The sequence below is a fragment of the Eleutherodactylus coqui genome, chromosome 1 (genome assembly GCF_035609145.1).
Source record: "Eleutherodactylus coqui strain aEleCoq1 chromosome 1, aEleCoq1.hap1, whole genome shotgun sequence".
Lineage (NCBI taxonomy): Eukaryota > Metazoa > Chordata > Amphibia > Anura > Eleutherodactylidae > Eleutherodactylus > Eleutherodactylus coqui.
The window spans coordinates 497005044-497032240 of NC_089837.1; the positions used below are offsets into that span (position 1 = coordinate 497005044).

Consider the following 27197-nt stretch of genomic DNA (forward strand, 5'->3'; position numbering starts at 1 on the left):
TTAACTCTGGCCTGTCTATTTTTGGAATTGATGAATGGTTTGCATCTAGATGTGAAGCCTTTGTATTTACTTTCATGGAGTCTTCTCTTTACTGTTGACTTAGAGACAGATACACCTACTTCCCTGAGAGTGTTCTGGACTTCAGTTGATGTTGTGAATGGGTTCTTCTTCACCAAAGAAAGTATGCGGCGATCATCCACCACCGTTGTCTTCCGTGGACGCCCAGGCCTTTTTGAGTTCCCAAGCTCACCAGTGAATTTCTTTTTTCTCAGAATGTACCCGACTGTTGATTTTGCTACTCCAAGCATGTCTGCTATCTCTCTGATGGATTTTTTCTTTTTTTTCAGCCTCAGGATGTTCTGCTTCACCTCAATTGAGAGTTCCTTTGACCGCATGTTGTCTGGTCACAGCAACAGCTTCCAAATCCAAAACCACACGCCTGGAATCAACCCCAGACCTTTTAACTACTTAATTGATTACAGGTTAACGAGGGAGACGCCTTCTGAGTTAATTGCAGCCCTTAGAGTCCATTGTCCAATTACTTTTGGTCCCTTGAAAAAGAGGAGGCTATGCATTACAGAGCTATGATTCCTAAACCCTTTCTCCGATTTGGATGTGGAAACTCTCATATTGCAGCTGGGAGTGTGCACTTTCAGCCCATATAATATATATAATTGTATTTCTGAACATGTTTTTGTAAACAGCTAAAATAACAAAACTTGTGTCACTGTCCAAATATTTCTGGCCCTAACTGTAGAACCTGTATGCCTCCATGCCCGCCCGTATCACATCTTGTATCCAAGCTAGAGGCGGTACAGCAGGGTACTAGAGCCTCCATGCCCGCCCGTATCACATCTTGTATCCAAGCTAGAGGTGGTACAACAGGGTACTAGAGCCTCCATGCCCGCCCATATCACATCTTGTATCCAAGCTAGAGGCGGTACAACAGGGTACTAGAGCCTCCATGCCCGCCCGTATCACATCTTGTATCCAAGCTAGAGGCGGTACAACAGCGTACTAGAGCCTCCATGCCTGCCTATATCACATCTTGTATCCAAGCTAGAGGCGGTACAACAGGGTACTAGAGCCTCCCTACAAGAGGTCGGTTCTCCACAATAAATGATGCTTTTGCTCTGATCTTGTAATCCCTTACTGATGACGTTACATTCCCACTAGTTTCATCCATCCGGCAGCTTCTAGGGGGTAATAGTTTTTTTTCTTTGATATTTTTGTTTTAACAGTGTATATCCCTTCCTTCACGGCGCCCCTCCCCTCCCCCCTCCCCCCCCCCCCCCCCAGAGACCCCAATACTTACCTGCGGATCCGGCATCCTACGTTCTGCATGATGCTTCGGCGTGCATGCACAATAGAGCGCGTGACGCACCAGCCGCGTCATATGACACGCCCTTAGTGTCGCATGACGCGCCAGCCGCGTCCTATGACACGGCTGCGGTAGGAGGGGAAGCTGTTTCACGCTATCTTACGCTGTGCTACAGCGGAAGATACTGTGACGGACGGCTTCCATTGACTGCATGTCGCCGGTGAGACCAGGTGATTTTATGGTGTGGTATTCCGCACCGTAAGCATTGTGCTATTAGGCTCAATAGAACCTAATAGCTGCGGGCAACGCAGCGGAAATCCGCCCGTGGGAAGGAGCCCTAAGGCAATGTTCACACAGGGGGGGGGTTTGCCGCGGGGGGGGGGGGGGGGGGTTTGCCGCGGAAATTCCGTGCGGATGTGGCATGTGGCTGCTAATCCCGGGATTAGCCAGCCATGTGGACGAGATTTCTCAGAAATTGCCGACTGCAGCATGTTCGTTTTTTTTTTTTTTTTTTTTCTTTTTCAGCTGCGAGCGACTGGGCCGCTTCAAAACCGCCGCGGGTTTTTCGCTGCGGCCAAACCACAGGATTTCCATCGTGAATCTGCCCCGTGTGACCCCAGCCGTATACTGCACTCACGTTCAGAACTGCTTTTTGAAATGTAATGGTTGCCGTTCTAAATCAGTCAGTTGCATGCTGACAGACGTGTCCACTATTAGCTAAGCGGAGCCCCTGTAATGATCTGCCAGGGGGCGCTCTTCCACAAACGGGGGCTGAATATATATAATCTTTAATTTAAAAAAAAATATATATATATATAATATTTTTTTTCCTTTTTATTTTAAATTAAACTTTTTTTGCACCTTGATTTATTCCCCCCAGGGGACTTGAATTTTCAATTATTTGATCACTTGTTCTATAAACTGCAATGCCAGTTTTTTTAAATGTTGCCCAAGAAGCTCTGCCACGGGCAGGACTAGATTAAGATCTATGCATGTCAGCCCTGGAAGCCTTCAGTAGGATCCAAACTGCCATGCCAGGCCTTGGGCACCCTCCAATTCTGTTGCCGGGGGTGCCAATGGGGTGTGGGAAGAGGTCCCCCCTGCCTGCTGACTGTTTAGACGTGCGGTAAGCTTTAACAGTGACAACGAAACAGTTAACGGCCATGATAAGAAGTCCGAAACAGCCGATAGCTGCCAGGTATGGCACGGCCTCTGTTCCTGAGCCCCCTCCATGCACCCCTCATGACCACACTACGCAGAACTTATAGCAGCCAGGGAGTTAAACTGTTCAGCCATTCTCTGTCCGTAAGCTCCATTAGCGCATGTGGACATGATGGAGATTGGCTGCCATGTAATACTGGCAGGAAGCAGCCAGGGTTGTATCCACAGGGGGCAGTTGAGGTGCGGTTAAAAAAATAAATAAATAAATAAATGTACACCAAAATGCCAAAAAGTGTGTTTGCTGCAATTTTGATGCTTTTGCAGTAAAAACTGTATCAAGACCATAACCGCACCGTAAACCATTGTAGCACATACATGCGGTATTACTGCACTCCCATGATTTATATAAAATGGTAATGCTGTGTAAGGCTGCCTGTCCACGGCGAGCTGTCCTTGCGAGATCAGCGGTGATAAATCGCACGCGGAGCTCGCATGACACGCTTTCCATAGGAGAACTATGAAAAGCGCAGACTGACGTCCACGAGCGGAAAATCATAGCGATTTTTTTTTTTTTTTTTTTTTTTTTTTTTTTTAATTTCCCCCCCGCTCGCATGAGTAAAATCACGGCATGTTGCAATTTGCCGTGATTCTCCGTGGTGAGCCTATCATTAATATAGGTTCATCGCAGAGACCTTGTAGTGCTCCCCCCCCCCCTAGTCCCCCGCGGCGTCCCGCCCGTGGACAGGCGGCCTTGGTCTAAAGTATTAAAATCACGCAATATTTAGCCGACCATGGGAAGGCAGGAAAAAAGCAAAGACACAATGCCAGTATTGCAATAATATTTGGGCACCCAGAAAAAAAAAACTAAAAAAAACCTGTAAAATAGAAAAACATTTTAAAAAACTACCGTATATAAATTGTGTATTACTGTAAAAATATTTTACTATAGAAAAAAGTTCATATGTCACATTTACTGCATTGTGAATGCTGTAAATTGAAGCCCCCTCAAAATTAGCGCAATTGCCCCTTTTTTTTACTTCTTCTCACTTAGATTTAAAATTTTTTATTTATTTTTTCCCTCACCCATACATTACATGGTACCATATAAGTATACAACTCGTCCTGCAAAATGCAAACCCTCATACGGCTATGTCAATGTAAAAATGTAAACGTTATGGCTCTTAGAAGGTGGGGAGGTAAAAACGAAAAGGGGGTTAAAATCTAAAATTTAAGGAAAGATTGAAAAAAAAAAAAAAAAAATGTATTTTTTTTGTTTTATTTCTGGCATAATCACGCAGCCTTGACGCTCAGATGATGCTTCCACCTCCTTGCTCTAGCAATCGGTGATTAGTCTCGGCGTGCTGATTTCCCCCCCCCCCCCCCCACCCCTCCAAGCAAAACTTCTAGCATGTTATTAGAACAGACGTTTGCTGTAACTTTAATGACACTTTTTAATGCTGTCACTGATTGGTTGGAGCCCCAACAAAAGCTGGCATAGAGGAGGAGCATTGGTAACGATTGGTAAGCGGATGGTGGTTTCTATATGGAAATACCTGCCTTTATGTTTTTAAGGTGGGGGGGGGGGTCGTTTTTTTATCTTGATTCCTTCTTCTCAGTAACCACTCTCGTACCTCTGATTTTTTTCCCGCAGACATGGATGTAATGAAGCCTCTAATGGGAGATGGAGGAAGTTCTGATGGAGACTCGGATGAAGATCAGTCCGCTCATCTAGATCACCACCCGGGCGGGGAAGACAACAGCTTGACGTATGTAGAGTGACTGTCAGCAAGGCATTCCAGTCTTCTTGATATGTATTAACGTCTCCCCTGGTCGGAGGTGTAGCTGCTTATGTACAGAGCTGTTGGGTCTACTCAGCTATTAGAAAACTACAACTTCCATCATGCCCTGACAGCTACTGGAATAGAGGATGATAGAAATGTGTTATGGATATGTCTAGCAAATGCACTGTAAGAAGAGCTGAGTGAGTATACTCGCTAAGGCACATGACTCGAGCGAGTAGTACCTTAGCCGAGTATCTCCCCGCTCGTCTCTAAAGATTCGGGGGCCGGTGGGGGGCGGGGAGTGGCGGGGGAGAGCGAGGAGGAACGGAGGGGAGATCTCTCTCTCCCTCCCTCTCTTTCCCCCCGCCGCAACTCACCTGTCACCCATGCTGGCCCCGAATCTTTAGAGACGAGCGGGGAGATACTCGGCTAAGGTACTACTCACTCGAGTCATGTGCCTTAGTGAGTATACTCACTCATCTCTAACTGTAAGGTTATGTCTGGCCTTGCCCCTCACCCTTGAAGATCTCCTTTCCGCCCTTTTCATACCCATACTCGGTGTCCTCTCCCTGTACTCTAGTATAACAAATTGTGTTGACGATTTACCGCAGCCGCCCCGAGCATGCCTCCCTTTTCACTACTGCTCATATCAAATGCACACTTGCATCAGGCCTTCCCCAAGAGTCGGCAGTGTTCCCCCTCCACCCCTTTTCTCCCTTGTACACTTGCTTAGTAGCCAAGTCTGACTCCCTACCCTACTTTTAGGCTACTTTCACATGGCTGAGAAAATCTTGCACAAATATGAACCGCAAAAAACGCCTCACATCCGCACATCCTCAAGGTAGAAGTGGAAAAAAACTAAAAAAAAAATATCATTTTTGTATTGTTGTAATCGTACTGACCCGCAGAAAATATTTTTCATGATTAACGCTATAAAAAAAAAAAAAACGATGTCAGAAAAAAAAAAAGACAAAATATATTATACCAGAATGTACCCCACAAATAGTACTAATGAAAACTACAGCTTGCCAGGCGAAGAACAAGCCCTCATACGGCCGTGTTGGCGGAAAAATTAAGCATTATAGTTTTTGAAAATGCCATTTTTTTTTTCCCGACGCACCAAAATTGTTGCCTTCTGGGGTCCAAAATAGGCCGCGTCACTGAGGGGATAAGCAAGACCATCTGCAAAGCTGCTTCACGTCTAGCTTTAGATGTATCGCAGCACTGAGAATGTTTGCTAACGTGGATGTAGCATGCAGAAAGATAAGGATCGCTGTGAAGTCTGCTGTTTTCTCCTGTTGTCTATTTCAGCTTTGTGCAGACGCTGATACATGTTTTAAAGGGGAACATCGGGACGGGTCTTCTCGGGCTTCCTCTGGCCATGAAAAATGCAGGTATTTTGGTAAGTTCTGCCTTGTTCTTCTCCAACAACTCCCTCCCCCCCCCCCACCACCACCACCACACACACACAAGTGATCTAGAAGTCTACGGTACCCCTAAATGTTACCAATGGAATTTGCAGCTGACCTGGCAAAAACTAAACCTCACACACAGCCTCGTTAACAGTAAGAAGAAAGTGTTATGGCAAGTTTATAAGATGGCGATAGAGAGCAATTACATTTTTTTTATTTTTCAAACTAATACAGCGAAAAGTGAACCTATAAACTTGGTATCGTAGTGATTGGACTGACCACAGAATCAACGTCATGTCATTTGTACTGCGCCGGGTACGCCATGAGATTAACCCTTCCCAAAAAATGGTGTAGTTGCTTTTTTTCCATTTCTAACACATTTATACGGTACCCTTTAAAGAAAGCCCGGCATCTATATTTTAAAATAGCAACACAATATAGGCCCCCTGCACAGGGGCGGAAATTCCGTGGCGGGATTTCCCACAGAATTTCCGCCTGTGCCCGTCTGCATAGGATTGCATTACAAAGCGTAATCCTTGGCAGACGGACACGATTTGTCCACGTGAAATCACACGGAAAACAAATCGCGGCGTGCTCTATTTCTGCGCGGGTCTCACAGACACCCGCACAGAAATGTCACTCCTGGCGAGCCTGCTGGGTGGCAGATGGCACATCACAGAGCCGGAGCCGCCGGAGCAGGTGAGAACCGCACTGGTCCCTGCAGTGACGCGGGGCGGATACCGCTGCGAGAATTCTCGCGGGGGATCCGACCCGTCCGTCTGCAGCCGGCCATACTGTTAAATGCGCACTGCGATAAAGAACCCCGTGTTAACTTTAACTTGTTGAAATGTTACTCCCATGCGAAGATATCGGCCAGAAAGATTATCGCGTATGCTAAATAGCCAAGGGCCCTCCGATGGGCAGCCCACCTAGGCCGGTGGTCCGAGCTCTCTCCCTGCCTATCCCACTAAAAACCGGCCTACTGGAGACGTTCGTTAAAGGAATAGGCAAGAAGAAAGTCCAGATCGCTGGTCTAGGAGGACCGCCCATCGGACCGTCCTTGGCTGATTAGCATATAATACGTGATAAGCTCTCGTTAGACAGGTAGCTCAGGATTCTTTATCACGGCGCACACCTAACAGTATATAATAATTATTTTTATTTATATATTGGGTTACTATTCCACAATTTAGACAGCTCGCCCCGCCGACACAAGACCCGCATGTAACTGTTGACAGAAAAATAAAAATCCCATTCTGCCCCCCCCCCAAAAAAAACAGAAAAAAACTGCTGCTTTTCTTTTTTTCTTGAACAGTCCAAATAATGGCCCAGTTACTGAGAAGTTAAGATATGATGCACATAAATAGATGTGCCGTAAATCTCATCTGAAGAGCGAAGCTGCGAGAAAGCCACAAGTCTCAGAGTTTTATCTTTGGCTTTTCTTCGGCTCTTGTTTTGATCTCGGTTCTTCCTCTCCTTTCATTCGCGCTGCATTGTTATAAGTCTCCCTCCCGGCGCAGCGATATACAGATGCATTCAGCCCACAGAACGGCGCTGCATATCACATGCCTGTAATTTCCTATTCATCTCCGCTCTGCGGTTACCTGCTTGTTGCCTCCTGATTTTCATTGTAACCTTGACGATGATTATACGGATTCTTCCAGGAATTACTTTCTTACTGCCTTTTCCTAGAAATCTCTGCCATTTTTAAAGCGGAACGTCCCAATTTTAGCACATTGGAGTTTGTTAATGATTAATATCTTAACCCCTTCCCGCATCCCGATGTACGTCATGGCGGTCATGTGGGGCAAGTAGCTGCGACCACTGCCAACCGTTGGAGAATGGATGTCCTTAGTGGCCACCCTCCAGCATGGAGAGTCCAGGCTACGTAACTTTCCTTGCGCTGTGATCAATGCAGATCGCGGTGCGGACGAGGCTGGCGGTGATCTTCAGGGATGACCGTTTTATACTACCAGCTTGGAGCCTAAGGGTCCGTTTACACCAAACGAGATATCGTGAATGACGCCGGAGTTCGCTCGTTCAGAATGAACATACAGGCTGATACATTGTTGGCTCGTTCAAACGAGAAATCGTTTAGTCTTTCACATTCGTTGTAGCGAAGGATATCGACCGAAGATTGATATTTAAACCGAACGATTGGCGAACGAGCCAACGGTGATTTTTATGCCTGCCTAAAATGAACGAAATGCGACCATTTCATCGTTCGTCAGTCGATCGTTGGCTCGTTAGAACCATCTTTCGAACGATAATCGTTGCGTTTTTAGAAGGACCTTAACAAATGGGACTGCCAGAGATGGAGTTCAAGCTTTCTCCGGCTGTCCCATCGAACGTGCTCCCCACAGCTCCTTTTACAGGGGACCTTTGGGACCCCATTCTTGGTTTCTGTGGGGGTCCCAACGGTTAGATCCCCATTAGTCAAAGTTCTGGATAGGTGATAATTTTCAATGTTTTTAACTGGCATATCCCTAAAAACAAATCTACAACTTGTCCGACCACAAAAATAAAGCTCCTAACAGCTATGTAGATGTACAAATTAAAAAACATTATAACCGATTGATGTGGGGCAAAAATGAAAAAAAAAAATCCTTTTTGTCATATAAAAAATGTTGCTAGTTTAAAGGGGTTGTCCCGCGCCGAAACGGGTTGTTTTTTTTTCATCCCCCCCCCCCCGTTCGGCGCGAGACAACCCCGATGCAGGGAAGTAAAGAAAGTTTACCGGAGCGCTTACCTTAATCCCCGCGCTCCGGTGACTTCAATACTTACCGCTGAAGATGGCCGCCGGGATCCTCTGTCTTCGTGGACCGCAGCTCTTCTGTGCGGTCCACTGCCGATTCCAGCCTCCTGATTGGCTGGAATCGGCACGTGACGGGGCGGAGCTACACGGAGCCGCTCTCTGGCACGAGCGGCTCCATAGAAGACTGCTGAAGACCCGGACTGCGCAAGCGCGGCTAATTTGGCCATCGGAGGCCAAAAATTAGTCGGCACCATGGAGACGAGGACGCTAGCAACGGAGCAGCTAAGTAAAAAACTTTTTATAACTTCTGTATGGCTCATAATTAATGCACAATGTACATTACAAAGTGCATTAATATGGCCATACAGAAGTGTATAGACCCACTTGCTGCCTCGGGACAACCCCTTTAAGTCCAGCCGTAATTCTAAATATTTGTTTTGCATTTACACTTTTTAAAAAATATTTCTCTCCCCAGATATTCCAGGACTAATGTTGTAGTAGAATAGCTCTACCTGCTGCTTATATTCCAGGGTTAACGTTACAATAGCGCCACCTGCTGTTTCTATTAAAGAGCCTTTCTGTGTCCAGTCCACCTCACTAAGGCCTCATGCCCACGGGGAAAATCAGGCCTGCAACGGATTCTCCATGGAGAATCCGCAGCGGGTCCCTCCTGCCCCGCGGACATGAGGGCTGAAATCAGAATAAACTCACCTGCTCCGGACAATGCGGTTCTTCCCTTCTTCGCGGCCGGATCGTCTCTCTTTTGCCCGGCGGATGTGCTCGGCACGCCGGCTGCGTGCTGATCGCATGCGCCGGGCACATTCGCCGGGCCGAAGAAAGAAGATCAGGCCGCGAAGAACCGCATCGTCCGGAGCAGGTGAGTGTATCTGATTTTAGGTCTCCCGCACGAAAATGGAGCATGCCCATTTTATTTTATTTTTTTTTTCCAGCACGCGGATCCGTGCCTGAAGGGAAAAATGACATCCGCAGGTATTTAACTACCTGCGGGGGTGTCCAATGCATCCCTATGGGGCGCGGAACCGCGTGTGGGAGAAACGCTGCCGATTTTAAGCCTGTGGACACGAGGCCTTAGAGTCATCCCTTTTTTAGTGCGTGCACGAGAGAGAGGGAGGGAGACCTCTACATCAATCAGAAAGTATATTTGTCACGTATGGGGTTTCTCCCCAAAAATAAGTGAAATGAGGAGGACTTGCTCAAATAATCGCTCCTTTACACTGTTAGCGCAAAATTCGCTATTATAGATATACCGTGTGTTCCAAATTAAATAATATGTGTACAGGCCTGGAGAGCCTTCAAAGACCACAAGCCTACATCATGTGTTCCCAAAAGAGTCTCTCGCTTTATTAAGCGCGGGTAAAACTTAAATAAGTTTCAACACAGGAAGTATACAGTTACATTATTTAGCGTGCTGATTGGTTGTCCTCAGAGGGAGGTATTTGTGAGGTAGCTTGTGATGTCATCCATCTGGGAGGGACTTCAGTGAGCACGCTCAGTTCATTCTTGAATTTGGTCTCATGAGGAGAACATCCTGTTTCTCCTCTCTGCTGTCCAAGACAAACATTCCTAGATAGGTGTCTGCCAGTTAGAACCGGTTTAACCAGTATTGGAACAATAGGCACTGCTCCTTAAATTCTTGTGGAGGTGGGGGGGGGGGGGGGGGTGATGTTCACTTCCCCCAGAGTTTCAGACCATTATAGACAAAATACAGTATATTCACAGTTGACAACAGAAAATACATATAGGATATCTCCCACAACACTAATTCAGCAGATGCAGCAGTCGTTGCTGACCGTGGCTACCAAATGTTTTTTCGGGGGAAAAAAAATTAAGAAAACTTTTTCCTCTTACACAAAAACCTAAAAAAAAAACTATACATAATTGGTATTACCACATCCATAACGACCCATACTGTAAAATATTACATTTTTTTATCAGGCATGGAAAATTGCATTTAAAATTCCAAACTAGCTCGCAGTTTCCAGATCCTCTCGATTTCCCCTAAACTAGAATAAAAAAATGATTTTGAAAATGGTACTAATAAAATTTTTTAAAAAAAAAAAGCAGTACTCCCCTCCCCCGGCGTCAATGATGTCATTGAATGACTGTGATTGGCTTACGGCGCGTGAGCTAGCCAATGACAGCATTAGCTTTCTGGAGGCGGGAATTTTAAGCCCTGTATCCAGAAAGCAATGCTTTGTCAGGGATGTGGAGGGAGCAACAGCCCGCAGCAGCACCGCAGAACGCCGGGGGAGGTGAGTACTGCTTTTTTTTTTTTTTTTTTTTTTTTTTATTTTTTTTACACTGTATTCCTGGCCTATAAGGCGAGAGTTGGGGAGGGGTCGCCTTATACGCCGGAATATACGGTAATTATAACTTTTTTTTTTTTTTAACCATGCGCAATATAAACACTTTAGGTAACAGAATAAGTGTACCACAATAAATTCCATAACCCACCCCACCCTTTTTTTTTTTGTGAAAAATGTTTTTAACGTTGTCCAATATATTATACGTACCCAAGATTGGCTCCAATAAAAACTAGAACTCGTCTCGCAAAAAAACGAGGTTTCATTCAGCTGCACTGAGGAAAAAATTTAAATAGTTATGACCACAGGAACATAGAAGGGCATATGATTTAAGAACTCTAAGGGGTTAAAAATGCATGAGACCTAAATTTCAAAATCTACAATAAAAAATATTACATTTTTAGGGTGGGTGTGGGGGTGTGGTTAATGTATCTTTTATAGCAATGAGAGCTCAATATTTCTGATGATTGGAAAATATACAATTTGGACTACCCTGGTGACCTCTGGCAGGAGCTTACTGCATACTGATCATACATTGAATTCAGTATTAACACAGTATACAGGATGCTCCTAAGCTCCCCCTGGTGGTAGCTGCAGGGAGGCAGAATATTATATTTATATAAACACTATAAATATATAATCAAAACATTTTGGTTCCAAAAACCGTATGTTAAGTGGACAATCGCTTTAAAGGGGTTTTAAAACACTTTTACCGTCTGGGCAAGAATTAAAATTAAAAAGAAAGTGTACTCGCATATCTTCGGCCCGCCAGAGCACATCTGACCAGTTCTCGCTGACCCGTTCCTCACCACAGATGGCTGGCAGCAGTCTCGTGACCGCTCAGGCTACAGTGTCACCATCCCGAACTCCTGGCATTATGGCACCCAGGATTTTGTGCGCTGCTGCCTTTGACTGGCCGCAGTGGTCACCTGACTGCCAGGAGCCATCCGTAGCAGGGAATGGGGCAGCAGGAAGTGGTCAAGCTCTGCTCTGGGGGCCGAAGACAAGTGAGTGTAATTTTTAATTTTTGCCCAGTCGGTAAACTTTTTTTTATTGCTTTTGCTTGTAACCCCGCAGCCCCGTTTAAGGTTGACGAGCCCACCCTAGCTCCCCCCCAAGTCTTCATGATACAGAAGGACATGCTATTTGTATGCTTGAAGTCACTATGAATTGTTTTTCTCTTCTCCAGTTGGGACCGGTGAGCCTTGTATTTTTTGGCATTGTATCGATTCATTGTATGAACATGCTGGTTCGCTGCAGCCACTTCTTATGCCAAAGGTAAGGTTGGCACTTGCTGACTCCAACCCCTCCCCACCTGTAAGGGAAAGTCAACATTACCTTTTTTTTCTATGTAAATCTTTTTCTTAGTATAATGAAAGGTTACGATCTCTGCTTGCAGTCAGGAAATGGAACCCTCCATTGTTCACAGCCATAGGATCCAAACTGAAGTAACACAAGAACCTTTTAAGGTTTGACTCTGAATAAAAGAAATACGTCTTCCATTCACTGACAACAAGCAGAGGTCATCAACTAATAAAGAACTGAAAGACAAAATTGTGAAGAGTTATCTAGAAAGTCTCCAGTGGTCCCTAATTGATTTTAACCCTTTCCAATCCACTGTCTGACATCTTCCTACATTCTGATTTGAAGCTTGTGCAGCTCCAATGTCAGAAGACGTCCAAAAGGGTATTCTTGCCGTCTATTGCCAGCCACTCCGCTGTTGGAGCCTCTCTGGCGCGCACACACTGGCTTTAGCCAGCAGATGGCACCGTTGTATAACGGCAAAAAGAGAAAGCCTTTTAGGTAACCCTGAATCCAAAATTGGGTTGGAAAGGGTTAAGGCTCCGTTCACATTTGTCATCCCTTACAAAGTTTCCTTCCATCCTGACCACTTCTTCTAAGGGAAAGGTTTTTTCTTCTCACAGTAATCTATATAATATGTACTACCGGTTTGGCTCTTAGAGGCAATAAAGATGCAGCTTGTTCTCGGGGTTTGAGTGGTTATTGGAAGAGATCAGTGAATTAGGAGAGTCGGGGAATCTCTGCGGTCCCGTTTCTGTATCGGCGGATCCTCCTTTATTGCCAGTTAATGATGCAGTATTACCATTCTGATGCCTCTAAAGCTGTTTTCAATAACGTTTGCTGTGATTGTCGTTTGCGCCGTTATTACTTCTGTGTCTCTAATGTCATTTTAGGTACAAAAGAGCAAATTTAGGCTACAGTGAAACAGTCGGGTTAGCCTTGGAAGTGGGACCTGTGAAATGCCTCCATCAGTATGCCTCAGCAGGGAAGTAAGTCCGGCACACGATAAACCTAGTGAATCGGTTTAGTCCCTTAATAGCAGGACAATGGACAGCTTATATTGTATGATACATGTAGCTTACTTCAGGACATGGATATACGGTCTACAGCTTACAACTACAGCACCCATGCAGGTTCCTCAGACCTGTACTTGCCCCTCAAAGGGGTATTCTGGAGGCGGGACAATTTTTCAAATTTTCACCCATTCGCTGGATGGGGAAAAACTGATAGATCGGTGGGGGGTTGACCGCTGGGACCCCCTCCAATCCGAAGAATGGAGATCACGTTTTCTCTATTCCTCCGCGGGGAGAAGGCGTTGAATGGAGCGCGCTCGTACACGTGCAGTGCTGCTCCATTCATTTTGAACGGGGCTGCAGGTGATGGACAAGTACTAAGTCCTTGGATATTTCTGTCACTGCCGGTGGGATAAGTTGCCCGGAAGTGAGTAGGAATAGGAAAATAGGGACCCCACTGATTTATCAGGCTTCACTCACCCACAGTAGAAGGGGTGGTGGTAGAAAAGGGCTTGTCTCCGAAATGCCCTGTTAATGATCTGGCACAGTGCTCAAGGGTTGCTCTGCTATCAGAGAGTCTGCTTCATCTTCAAATCAGTGGATCTAAGTGACCGTACTGCCCGCAGCCATATAATGTAAGGATGGGTCATCAGTCTTTAAAGAGGGTTTTCCAACACTTGGAAAAAAGTAGATCAGGGCTGGGAAGGACACAAAATTAAACTAAGGCGTAACTCGCCAGTCCGGTATCCCCCTGAGTCCAGCTCAGGAGGTCCTGCAGTGGTGATTTGCCCTTCATTGTACATGTAACTGCTCCGTCAATCAGTAGTCCTATACCAGTCAGCCATGATTCTGCTATGAAGCCAGTGATTGACCGATTGGTAGCTTCTATACTAGAGTAGCATGCAACCGCTGCAGCAACTTCCTGGTCCGGGAGCATCCGGGACTGTAGCTGCTGCGCTGGACTTGTTCTCCAAGTATTGGAAAACTCTTTAAGGGTGCATTGACACGTAGCTGACCTGTTGCAGATTTTGTGGCCTTTTTTGTGAAGATCTGCAGCAGATTGCACCTTTTCAATTGAATCCAAGTTGAAGGAGTGAAATCTACTGCAGATCTGCACAAAAAACCTGTGGCAAATCGTCTCCGTGTAAACCTGCCTTATGAAATATTTTACAGGCATCTAAAGTAACTAATGAAGCAACTTTGCAAAAAGTTGGAGCCTAAAATCTCCAAACGTGTAGGGTGTATGACTTACAAGCCTTTGTGTCTCCATGGTTACAGACTACAAACAAACTTAGTGCAGTCTGATGCCGCAGTTGTTTTGTCCTGTTGCCTTTGCAGACGAGACGGAAGATGGAACAGACCTTTTGCACGGAGCGATTATCATAAAAATTGTTGATTGTGCGAAACTAATTGAACGCAGGCGGGTGTTTAAAACCATTTTAAAAAGTTGGTCGTCCCGGGTGAATGACAAAAAAAACTATGGAGACTATTATCTGGGTGTGAACTGATGGCATTTTAAAGCAAACTCCTCTTTTACTCGGGACAAGCTGTTGGGCAAACGTTCCCTAAACTCGTCCCGGGGATCCTCGCTGCGGTGCTGTTACACTGGAGCACGTGTCGCTGGCATGGAGGTGGAGAGGGCCGGGGAATGTTCCTGTGTAAAAGAAACTCTCTCCTTGTAAAAAGGACCCCAACACATCGCTGCGGCTTCAGAGAAGTCTGCAACCATGGAGACCTAAAGCTCCGCATTGGTGCTGTATACACAAAACGGTAGGAGATTTTTTGTTATTTAGAGCTATATGCAGCGTTGCCCTTTTTTCCCCCCGGTTTTTAAGCCTCTAGGCCTAGGGGGATTTCTTAAAAAAAAAAAAAATTCTTGCAGAAGTATCCATTCATGTAAAGGCGCAGACCCTGGCTTCATGGCGTGAGTGCAGCTATGCCGCTGACAATGCGGAGTACCCGCGTCTTATTTAGGGTATATTATGTGGTTTTATTGCTCTTCTATATATTTCTTGCCTGTTCTTCTCTTTTGTATCCGTCGTTGATATCTCTCTTCCCCCTCTGTGCGGCGCCCTCCTCCTCCTCCTTCTGTTTTCTTCTTCTGCGGTACATTAGCACGTCCCTCATTACCAGCGGAGTTACCGGAGCAGATACTGTATCTCCAGCCCGGCAGAGCTCGCCTCGCTGATTAGTCGCCGTGATGATAAAACTTCGGGTGACATTACACACAATAGTTTGTCTAATTCCTGCCGGCGGTTTCCAGATGGAGTCTTTGTTGAAGGCTCCGCTCGCAGTTTAACTGCTTGCACCCCTTTGTGTTACCTGAGGAGTCTGCAGCAGCTTCCCGGGCGGACAGCTGGAAGGAAACGCTTGTTTTCTTGTCGCTATCTAGTTCATTTGTACCTATTGTGAAACGCGCGAACGGTGATGGAAAGGAAGACAATGAGAGAACGGCTTATTGTCTGCATCCTTGGGAAGGTTGGAAAGGAGTTTCCAAGGACTTGGGTGCATTTAGGTCTTTGCAGGGTGATCCGGTGCTGCACCTACGGCGCCGGGCATTGGCGCTGACTGTTTAGTAAGGCCACATTTACACGGGCCAACTGTCTGCTAAATGATCTGCGTGAGAGGGTGAAGCGGGGAGCGTTTAGGAGCAGTGGGAAGTGAGCGAACCAGCGTTTATTTTTATGCAGGTTCCGGGTCACATGACCTCCGTTGACTTCAATGGGGGTCATCTGCGGCAAAATAAGGCGTGCTGAGATTTTTCTTCTGCTCGCGGAATACACATTTCATATCTGCAAGTGTGAATGAAAAAGTTAAAATTCATGCTTTCCAATGTCTGTGTTTTGCTGCAGACGCCGATTGCGGAATCTACAATTGGATTCCACCCATATGAGCCAGGCCTTAGATGGGGTAAAACTTTTTGGCACTATGATGGTGTCTGTAGAGCATCCCGGTGGCAGCCATCTTGCATTCAGCTGAAGAACTTCAATGCCAGGGGGGTCATGGGATGCACGATGTTAAGAACGCTGTATATCCATGTGAGGTCTGTGCGAGAGCAACGGCCTTATGTTTTTCTACTTCCATGATGCTGCACAACACTGCATTTCTTGTACAAAGACTGAATAGGAGGAAGTATGTGAGATCTTGCAGTAGGTTGAAAGAATCAAGTCACATTTGAATGCAGCTTTGGATGCAACTAGAGTGCAGTGCAAGATCACTAGAACATGAGTAAGGTAAGGAATTTACCAAACGGGATTCAAAGGGGTTGTCCATCTTCCTGGTTGAGATGAGAATCCTGCGGCTGGTTCCCTGACCACCTCACCCAGCGTTACGGAGGTGTGGCAGCCCCCACCCTGTTTCTGTAACTCCCATTGAAGTGAATGGGTATCGGGGAAATGGCATGGCACAGTGTGCTAGTCTGTGTCTGTCACCCGGGAGTTATACAGACAGGGCAGCATGTTGTGCTACTTTGTAACTCCTGTTTACTTCGGTGGGAGGTACGTAAATGGTATAAGGCTGCTTATACGAGGGTCGAGGATACAAGTGTAGGTTTCTCAGCCCAGTCAAGAAGTGCGGAGATGGGAATACCCCTTTAAATTGTTGGCGGCAACCGGAGATAGTTACTTGCAGACGCGTTGTATACTGATGGCGATGCTCTCCAGGTTGCCTGATAAATAAGTCAGCGACTTTCTGAAGCTGCAGTCTCCATTAATTTTTGTTCTCATTTGTTGGCTCTCAGGACTCTTGTTGACTTTGCGCTGGTGGCCACGCAGCTGGGCTTCTGCAGTGTTTACTTTGTCTTCCTGGCGGAGAACGTCAAGCAGGTGGGTATCCGCTGCCGTCCTGTCATTCGCGACTTTCTGATGTTGCTTTAATGATAAACTCTAGAAATACAATTTATGCAGAAAATAAACTCTGAAACAGATATAAAACATAACTCCTCTGCTGCTCGGATTATAGGGGGTACGTGTCCTGGGGCATCCACCACTTTGGGGACCTCTCAACCCTGATTGTGTTGGAAGACCTAGTTGGAAGACCTAGGGATTATTGTGCGGGATCAGAAAACATGGCTGTTTTTTCCCCTCAGAAACAGCACCACCCCTGTCCACAGGTTTAATCTGGTATTACAGTTTGGCCCCATTCGCTTCCGTGGATCTGAGCTACAATACTAGACGTGACCTGTGGCCAGGTAGGGCATGGTTTCTGGGAGAATTGTCCAGGTTTTTGTACTCCTGCATCGTCTCTTTAGTTTTAAATATTTTATTGAATGTTTTATGCCATACAAGGTCGCTAGAAAGTCAATGAAGTCTCCACTACCTTTCTTCATTAAAGGGGTTGTCCAACCAATGCAAATTATCCCCTACCCACATGATCAGTGGAAGTTCTCTGGGACCCTACTGATCCTAAAGCCCCCGTCACACAGACACTTTCAGCACCGCGCTAATCGCTGTACAACACTCCCATTGTTTGCAATGGGACAGCTCACACAGGCGCAGATGGCCGCTCGATTTCAGCGCAGAAAATTTTCAAGTGATGCATGTTCTGTTTTTGGCCGTTTAAACGCTGTGCGTCGCCCATTGAAATGAACTTGGTGCCACACTTTTGACAGCGCTAAATGCCCTAGCTACACTACATGAAAAACAAAAAGTCATTAAATGGCGGTGCTTGGTTCATTGAGCACTGGCTGTGATTGGCTCTCGGGCTCTCGAGCGCCATGCTCAGCCAATCACAGCAATCTCTCGCTGGAGGCGGAGTTTTCAACCCTGTTACTATGGTAGCAAGAGATGGTTTGTCAGAGGCTGACCACTTCACCGAAGCCTGCAGGGACCTGGACGGCGCCTGCTAGGTGAGGACTCCTTTTTTTTTTTTTTCTCCCCCCAGCCTCCTTGGCTACGTTTGTCCGGTTCCCTGTCTCTTTGAGGATCAGTCTATCTTGAGGCATGCTTATATAAAAAGGTAACAGGGAATTGCACCTATAAGTACTTTCAGTCACTGTGGTAGGGCCTTAAATAAGGCATCACTGTGTAGTCCTATCTACATCTGGCGGGTGGATATATATACTATTGGCTGATTGGGTGCTTCCTGATACACACAACCTCCTGTCCCTGATATTCTAGGAGAGTGAGTTCTATTTAGGAAAACAGTATATGTAGAAGACACAATTCCAAATATTAAGGATAGAAGTCACGGACACCTAATTTATGTCCACCACTAAAGAATAAAGATATATATCACATTATCTGGCTATCTTCCCAAATGAATATACATTACATTGTTTTCAAAAGCTGTGTTTCTACAGTAATTTAATATTTAGTAATAAGTTAATTTTTTAGTTAATTTTGGTTCTCCTTAGTGACAAATGTTATGTACTTAGAGAACTTCTCTGTCCCTGTGACTTATATACTTTCTGGATTTAAGGATCAGAATCCCTCTCCAGGAAAGGCTAGCTGTGATTGGTTCACAAGCATCATGGCTCAGCCAATCGGAGCCTGTGCTTGATGAACCAACCACAGCCATCCATTGAGTGGGTGTGATTGGTTCCTCGAGCGCTGGCTCTGATTGGCTGAACCGTGCGCTCAGGAACCAATCAGAGGCAGAGCTTCCTGGAGGCGAGGATTTTTAAAGTTCCAACCAGGAAGCTCTGCAGGTGAACTTCAAGGAACTGCTGGGAAGCTTCAGGGAAGATATGCGGGAGAGGACAGCGCTGGGGCTGTGATGTATTCCTTTTTTTAAATTTTTTTTTTTTTTTTTTTTTTTTTTCTGCAGCTAGGGTTTAGTTTAATGCTTTTACAGTTGCATTTCCTACTGTAAATGTTGCATCGCACCGCACGAAAACCATGTTTTCATGGGATGCAACACATAGGAACATTCCATAGGAAAACACAGGCTACAAAAACTCACAAATCACGGATGTATAGAGCATGCCGCGATTTTGTAGTCTCGCAATGTCACAGGCTACAAAACATCGCCCATTCATATGGGCAAGATAGTAGAGCGAGTGCAGTGCATTGCGAGACGTGCAAAACTGCAATCCATTATTGCAGCGGGTGTATTCACATGGGTGATTTTTCTCCTGCAGTGATGCTATTAGACGGAAGAATCGCAGCATGTTCTACCTACATGCGGGTCTCGTACGAGAATAGAACATGCAGGTGTGCTATCCCTCGGACATCGCACAACACACGGACAGGGGATGTGAATTACGCTCAAGAATGTCAGACGTGGCTCTCTGTCGCCTATGTGAATGTACCTTTAAGACTGGTTCACATGGGCGTAAGCACATTTTGGTCGTGCAAATATGCCACGCTTGCGCCCACTTTCTTTGGTTGCTCAGTATTGTTTTTTGTATGCAAATGCATTGCGTATTCGTGTGAAATAATATGCGCGAAATCACGAGCATATTGTGCGTAGATGTGCACTGAATACACATATATCATGCTTATTTACGCACGCCATTGATTTCATTGCGCTCTTGCAGTGTGCAACTACGCAATAAGAAAGGTCACGCCACTTTTTGGGGGTTTTTTTGCGCAATCGTGTGAAAAAAATGTGCTAATGGGATACATTCGCTGCAAATTACACACACAAACATGTTCATGTGAATAAGCCCTTAGTCAGCTGATTGACAGATCCCGACCAATCTGATATCGATCACCTATTCTGAGAATAGGCCATGAATATCTAAGGGCCCATTTACACAGGAAGATGATCACTTAAACGGCAGATTAAGTGACAGTTTTGAGCGATCACTTTGCATAAGCTCTTAAGTAGCTAATAAACTACTTAAGAGTTTATTAGCGTGTAAATGAAGGCGGCTGCTGTATGCAGAAGACAGCGAGAGCGCTGAGAGCTCCGAGCGGGATACCAGCTGAAAGAATACTATCAGCACCACCGGCTGAGAACTCAGCATGCGGTGCTGATAAGAGTCATTGCTGACTTTTAGCTTGCTAAAAGTTAGCGATGAACGAATAGTGCACGATGGCCGTGCGTTTAGACGCGATTATCACTCAAAAGTTGGCTTTTGAGCTACTTTTGAGCGATAATCGTTGACTAAATGGACCTTTAGTCCCGGTAAACCCCTTAAATGCAGGATTAAATAATTTTACTGTAGATCGCTGGTTTCCAACTCCCAGCATGTCCTGACACTGAGAGGCTGTCGGACACTCGGAGTTGTAGTCTTGCCACATCTGTATTGTCGCAGGTTGGAGTCCAGTTCTGCTGAACATCTTCTGGGAGTTGTGGTAGTTGGTGACTTCGCTGGATCTTCCATCCTCCGGCACACGTCTTAATTCTAACTAAAAGTTGACTTTAAGGACCGCTCCGGGTTGTCAAGTTTTCTTAGAGTGACACCATTAAGTTTTAAGTTTCCAATTACTTTCAGACTAAAAACTTTAAATCCCCTATAAAAAAAAAGCCAAAATAGCAACGTGTGACCTCTGTGACATCTCCTGTTCTTGCAGGTGTTTGAAGCTTCCTTTGAGAGCCATCCCCAGTACACAGGACCAGCAGGAAGATGGGATCTTGATCTGCGGCTGTACATGTTATCCTTCCTTCCCCTCATCATACCATTAGTTTTTATACGGGACTTGAAGAGCTTGTCTGTCTGCTCCTTCTTAGCCAATGTCTCCATGGCCGTCAGTCTTGTTATAATTTATCAGTACGTCTTGCGGGTAAGTGCAGCTGCCGCTCTCTCCTTAACTTCCTAAAGTGTACCTATTGTTTCGTCAAACTTTGGACATGTTGAAAGTTTTAATCAATAAGGGAATCCAGATTGCTGAGATAAATGGATGAAGTGAAGGGGCACAAGCACTCTGCTGAGCCATGTGCCCTTTCTGCTTTGCCTGGTCATCCAAAGAGAGCATGGTGTATGAAATCGTATACTCACCACGGACCCTTACCCGTCTGATCACAGCCCAATAGGCTCAGTTGGGCGCTTCTGACCCTTTATTTAGTGACCGTGGGGGTCTCGGCACCTGGACCTCCACTGATCAAAACTTCCGATTTTATCATTCTGATGTGTCAAGTTTCAAAAATTGGCAGCTTCAAATAAGTGCAGCTAAAGGATAAATAATGTATACCGTATATACTCGAGTATTAGCCCACCCGAGAATAAGCCGAGACAGTAAGTTTCACCACAAAAAACTGGGAAAACTTATTGACTCGAGTATAAGCCGAGCTATACTCCAGTATATACTAGGTAAAAAAAAAAACCCTCCATACTCACATCCCAGCTGGGTCTGTGTCTGTGCGACAAGCTGCTTGAATTCCCCCCGCTGTCATCCCCCCCGCCGTCCTCTCTGCTTGGCTCTGTTAGTGCTGTGTAAGTAAGCGTTGTGATTGGATTGAGAGCCAGCCAATCACAGCTGGCGCTTGATCCAATCACAGTGCTTGCTGACACAGTTCTGACGGCAGGGGATTTGAAAGCCAAGCAGGGAGATGACAGTGGGGAGAATTCTAAAAGCCTGATTGGCTGTGAATGATCAAGCACCAGCTGTGATTGGCTGACACTCGATCCAATCCCAGCTCTTACTTACACAGTGCTGACAGCGGGGAATGACAGAGCCGAGCAAAGAGGACGGCGGGGAATGACAGCGGAAAGAATTCAAGCAGCCTGCAGCACCGCCTCCGTAGACACAGATGCCAGCTGAGAGGTGAGTATGGAGGGTTTTTTTAAGCCTTCCCTGACTCGAGTATAAGCCGAGGGGGGCATTTTCAGCACAAAAAAATGTCCTGAAAAACTAGGCTTCTACTCGAGTAAATACAGTAGTTTTCATTTTGTACAGTTTTTAGGTTTTGTCCGCATCTCTAATGTTGCTCCTGTTTCTTTAGAATAGAAGCCAGAACGATGCGACGAATCCATCATACGGCAGACACTAACTGCACTCGATAGAACCCATTGACTCGTAATGGTGTTTGTTGGCTTCGGCTGTGTTGTCCATCATTTAGACAAGACTAATAGTACTACGTGCAGCGCTATTGTTCTATCATAAAAAAGATGGAGTCTGAGACTTATGTGACGCATGTGAACAGAGCATAGCATAAAAATGAATCTATATAAAAGGTTAAGTGACTCATTCTGTACTGCTCCTGAGTTACATCCTGTATTATACTCCAGAGCTGCACTCACTATTCTGCTGGTGGAGTCACTGTGTACATACATTACTTATCCTGTACTGATCCTGAGTTACATCCTGTATTATACTCCAGAGCAGCACTCCCTATTCTGCTGGTGGAGTCACTGTGTACATACATTACTTATCCTGTACTGATCCTGAGTTACATCCTGTATTATACTCCAGAGCTGCACTCAGTATTCTGCTGGTAAGGTCACTGTGTACATACATTACTTATCCTGTACTGATCCTGAGTTACCTGATGTATTATACTCCAGAGCTGCACTCACTATTCTGCTGGTGGAGTCACTGTGCACATACATTGCTTATCCTGTACTGATCCTGAGTTACCTGATGTATTCTACACCAGAGCTGCACTCACTATTCTGCTGGTGGAGTCGCTGTGTACATATATTACTTATCCTGTACTGATCCTGAGTTACATTATGTATTATACTCCAGAGCTGCACTCACTATTCTGCTGGTGGAGTCACTGTGTACATACATTACTTATCCTGTACTGATCCTGAGTTACATCCAGTATTATACTCCAGAGCTGTACTCACTATTTTGCTGGTGAAGTCACTGTCTACATGCATTACTTATCCTGTACTGATCCTCAGTTTCATCCTGTATTATACTCCAGAGCTGTACTCACTATTCTGCTGGTGAAGTCCCTGTCTACATACATTACTTATCCTGATCCTGAGTTACATATTGTATTATACCCCAGAGCTGCACTCACTATTCTGCTGATGGAGTCACTGTGTACATACATTACTTATCCTGTACTGATCCTGAGTTACATCCTGTATTATACTCCAGAGCTGCACTCACTATTCTGCTGGTGGAGTCACTGTGTACATACATTACTTATCCTGTACTGATCCTGAGTTACATCCTGTATTATACTCCAGAGCTGCACTCACTATTCTGCTGGTGGAGTCACTGTGTACATACATTACTTATCCTGTACTGATCCTGAGTTACATCCAGTATTATACTCCAGAGCTGTACTCACTATTTTGCTGGTGAAGTCACTGTCTACATGCATTACTTATCCTGTACTGATCCTCAGTTTCATCCTGTATTATACTCCAGAGCTGTACTCACTATTCTGCTGGTGAAGTCCCTGTCTACATACATTACTTATCCTGATCCTGAGTTACATATTGTATTATACCCCAGAGCTGCACTCACTATTCTGCTGATGGAGTCACTGTGTACATACATTACTTATCCTGTACTGATCCTGAGTTACATCCTGTATTATACTCCAGAGCTGCACTCACTATTCTGCTGGTGGAGTCACTGTGTACATACATTACTTATCCTGTACTGATCCTGAGTTACATCCTGTATTATACTCCAGAGCTGCACTCACTATTCTGCTGGTGGAGTCACTGTGTACATACATTACTTATCCTGTACTGATCCTGAGTTACATCCAGTATTATACTCCAGAGCTGTACTCACTATTTTGCTGGTGAAGTCACTGTCTACATGCATTACTTATCCTGTACTGATCCTCAGTTTCATCCTGTATTATACTCCAGAGCTGTACTCACTATTCTGCTGGTGAAGTCCCTGTCTACATACATTACTTATCCTGATCCTGAGTTACATATTGTATTATACCCCAGAGCTGCACTCACTATTCTGCTGATGGAGTCACTGTGTACATACATTACTTATCCTGTACTGATCCTGAGTTACATCCTGTATTATACTCCAGAGCTGCACTCACTATTCTGCTGGTGGAGTCACTGTGTACATTCTGAGATTTGTGGGTATCCCTGCAGTCCTACCCCCACGATCAGTAAGGGCACCCAACAATCATCCTAGCAATCATCGCTCTTGTGCTTTCAAGCGATAATCACTGACTGAACGGAGGCGGCAGAGCGTGCGGAGATCTCTTTTGGCCGCCCGCCTCCATTCAGAGGAAAGAAAGACAGTCGTTCATAGATGGGGGCGATTTTCAAAAGGTTTTTATGAGCGACGAATGAGTTGTTACTCACTGGCCGTGTTTAGACTGAAGACTATTGTTCAGTTCCGTACCATCCAGCGATTAACTGAGCGCTAATTTTCCGTGTAAAAGGCCCCAAGTGATGGCGTGTCCTGCCGACCTCCTCTTTATCTGTGTAGTTGTTCTGTTTTATTGTTACAGTAACGTGATGTTTTTTTTTTTTTTTAAAGGGGTTAACTTTCACAACTGTTTTTGTTCCTCCCAGAATATTTCGGATCCTCGCACGCTCCCTCTGGGGTCAAATTGGAAGAAGTACCCACTGTTTTTTGGAACGGCCATATTTGCCTTTGAAGGAATAGGAGTGGTGAGTTAATACGTCTTTTTTTTTTTAGTCAAAAGGAAAAAAGTTTGGCCTGTTGAGAAAAGTCTTATGTATCTATAATACGGATACCCTGACCTGTACTCCGAGCGTCATAGACTCTAATGATCAGACGTCGAGTCAGGATGCCCACGGTCAGCCCGGGATACTCCTCTGTAGTACGGATGTATGACTCTGCCATACTGCTCGTGTGTCACCGGCCTTAGAAAGTACTAATCTTGCAGATATGGAACATTTTGATGGCTAACAAAAAAGAGATGCTATTAAACAGCAAGCTTTCAAAACTACTTACAGATGTAGATGTAGTTGGCATGACTGGCGCACCGTGATAACTTGACTTAAGGAATTGCAGACCATTATTGTGGAGTTCTGAGAACGTGGTATATATGAAGGTAACGTTTCTACATCCGTGGGTCTCTTCATCAGGCATCTTTGGATACCTTGTTATACCATGTCTGATGAAGTGGGCCAAGCAGTCTCTTTAACATCATCTCACTTATTTTTCATATCTAGAAGAATATAATTTAGTTTCTCTAACCGAAAGCAATATGTTTTTCAGAAAGTGGGTACTGCCGTCATGTCACTGGGATGGATATGTCATAACGTATGAAGGATCTCTTTCTAATCCTAGGGGCAGCTTCACATGCGAGAATAGAACCCATTGATTTCAATGGGTACGTTCACCTTTCCATATTTTGGAACGCACATTTCAGTCGCATAAAAAAAACAAACAATACATTTTCTATTTGTCTGTGTATTTGCGTCGCAAAGGTCCCCATAGAAGTTAATAGGGGCTGCGCAAATGTGTGCGCAGTATGCAAGAAGGTGACTTATCTTCAAGACCGGTCATAAATATCAGATCGAGGGGCTTCACCACATGGGATCCCTGCCAATCAGCTATTTAAATGGTGACGGTGCTTGAGTTGGCGCCCTGGCCCTTTTCTCCGGTCATGTGACAAACGATCTTGACGTCATTGGCTTAAGTGCACCTCATTCCCATTGAAGTGAATAGAGTTGAGCTGCTATGCAACACCCCACCACTATTATGCAATGTGCAATGTTGTGCAGTGAAGAGGCCGCAACTCATGCCTGAATGCCACAGCAGCCTCTTTAAACACCTTGGCCCCCAACGTTCTAGTAAGATGTCAACATGGTAAATGACTGATGACCTATCCACTCCTGTGGATAGGTCATCAGTATCCAAGTCCCTGAAACCCCCTTGAAAAGGGTTGTACACGATTAAAAAAAAAACCAAAAACCCGCCCCCCCCCCCAACTCACCCAAAGCAGCGCCACATCTGTCCACAGGTCATGTGTGGTATTGCGGCCACTCATTCCCATTTCAGTGGAACTGAGCTGCTATGCTATACACAAGCCATGGTCAGGTGTGACACTGTTTTTGGATTTTTTCACTCTTCCTGATTGTGCACACCAGGAGTTAACCAGAGTCTGCAGTCTCTTCTCCTTTCTGGAAGTACAGGGAGTCTGTACAAATAATCATAGAGTCAACTGCTGAAGTGTCAATACCCCCAGGCTCACACACCGTGTGCCGAGTTTCAGTTCGCAGGCGGTAGGATGAATTTGCATGGATATTTGCTTTAAACTGGAGATGAAGCCAGAAAATAAACTTTTTTTTTTTTTTCTTCTTCCATCTACAATCTGCCATTGAGAAGTGTGACAACAGCCATAGGCCCCGCGCCGCGCTCCACCATGATAAATTGCTGCATTTTTCTTTCATTTGATAAAAAGCACATTTTCAGGACCTTCGTGTTCATGGGTTTCCAAAAGTCGCTTCAAGGAATGTCGACATCCGTGCTGGAATGTAACTCGGCCGTTTGTAGAAAGCCTTGCCCCCCCCCCCCCTACTCCTTCCATCTCCTCTCAGAACATTCTGCTCCCTTTTACTGAGCGTCTGCCCTCAGCTTTGAAATCGAATAGGGCCTGGGGTTCCGCGGTGTGTAGATTGCTATAATTTGGGATCTTAGACAGGCTTCCCACTGACTTTCAATCTGTCCTTGAGAAATATCCATTTGATGTCCTATGTGAACAATTTGAGCACAGTGCTTTGACGGTTTTGATCTACTGTATGAAGACCCTAAAATGTCCCCCTGTCATGTCTGCCTTGTGGGAAAACTAAGGAAATGGTGAAAAAAAGAAAAAAATAGTAAGTTATGACATATTGCTAGCGTACGCCATAACTTGCCCATTTGTGGGGTCTGATCCTTCAGAGTCCCAACCATCACTCCTGACCAGGTTACTTGGCCCGGGCTGAGCTTATAATACCTAGGGTCCCAGCAGTTGAATTTTGTTATGTACTTAATGTTCCAATTCTTAAATGCTATGGACACCTTTTGTTGGCCATTTTTTCCCCACTTCAATGCATGTCTTTTGGGCCGACAATTATTATTGCAAGTGTTTAATAATTTTGCACAGTTTTTGTCGTCTGCAACTTCTATATATCACTGTGTATAGAGACGGCAGTCTAAGTCTCACTAGGAGATCCGTCAGTGAGGCTGCCTGGATGGCTTAAGGCGCTTTTGCGCGCAACGATTATCGCTAAAACGGCTGCACGACTGAATATACTGATGACATTTTTGCATTAAATTACATATGCAATGGCTTTTAATCAGCTCCATTTCCTCATTAGCTAAAGTAAACACAATACAAGTTG

At 45.2% G+C, this 27197-nt stretch overlaps 1 protein-coding gene across 3 annotated transcripts in view; it reads left to right on the top strand.

Moving 5' to 3' along the window:
- Positions 1-27197, top strand: part of SLC36A4 (solute carrier family 36 member 4) — a 253925-nt gene that overhangs the window by 23921 nt on the left and 202807 nt on the right. For all 3 annotated transcript variants that reach the window (XM_066586982.1, XM_066586972.1, XM_066586991.1), the window contains exons 2-8: positions 4134-4248; positions 5575-5665; positions 11944-12032; positions 12950-13045; positions 16809-16893; positions 20530-20739; positions 24414-24512. In XM_066586982.1, the coding sequence (XP_066443079.1) occupies positions 4134-4248; positions 5575-5665; positions 11944-12032; positions 12950-13045; positions 16809-16893; positions 20530-20739; positions 24414-24512 (785 nt within the window). The remainder of the gene's footprint in view (positions 1-4133; positions 4249-5574; positions 5666-11943; positions 12033-12949; positions 13046-16808; positions 16894-20529; positions 20740-24413; positions 24513-27197) is intronic.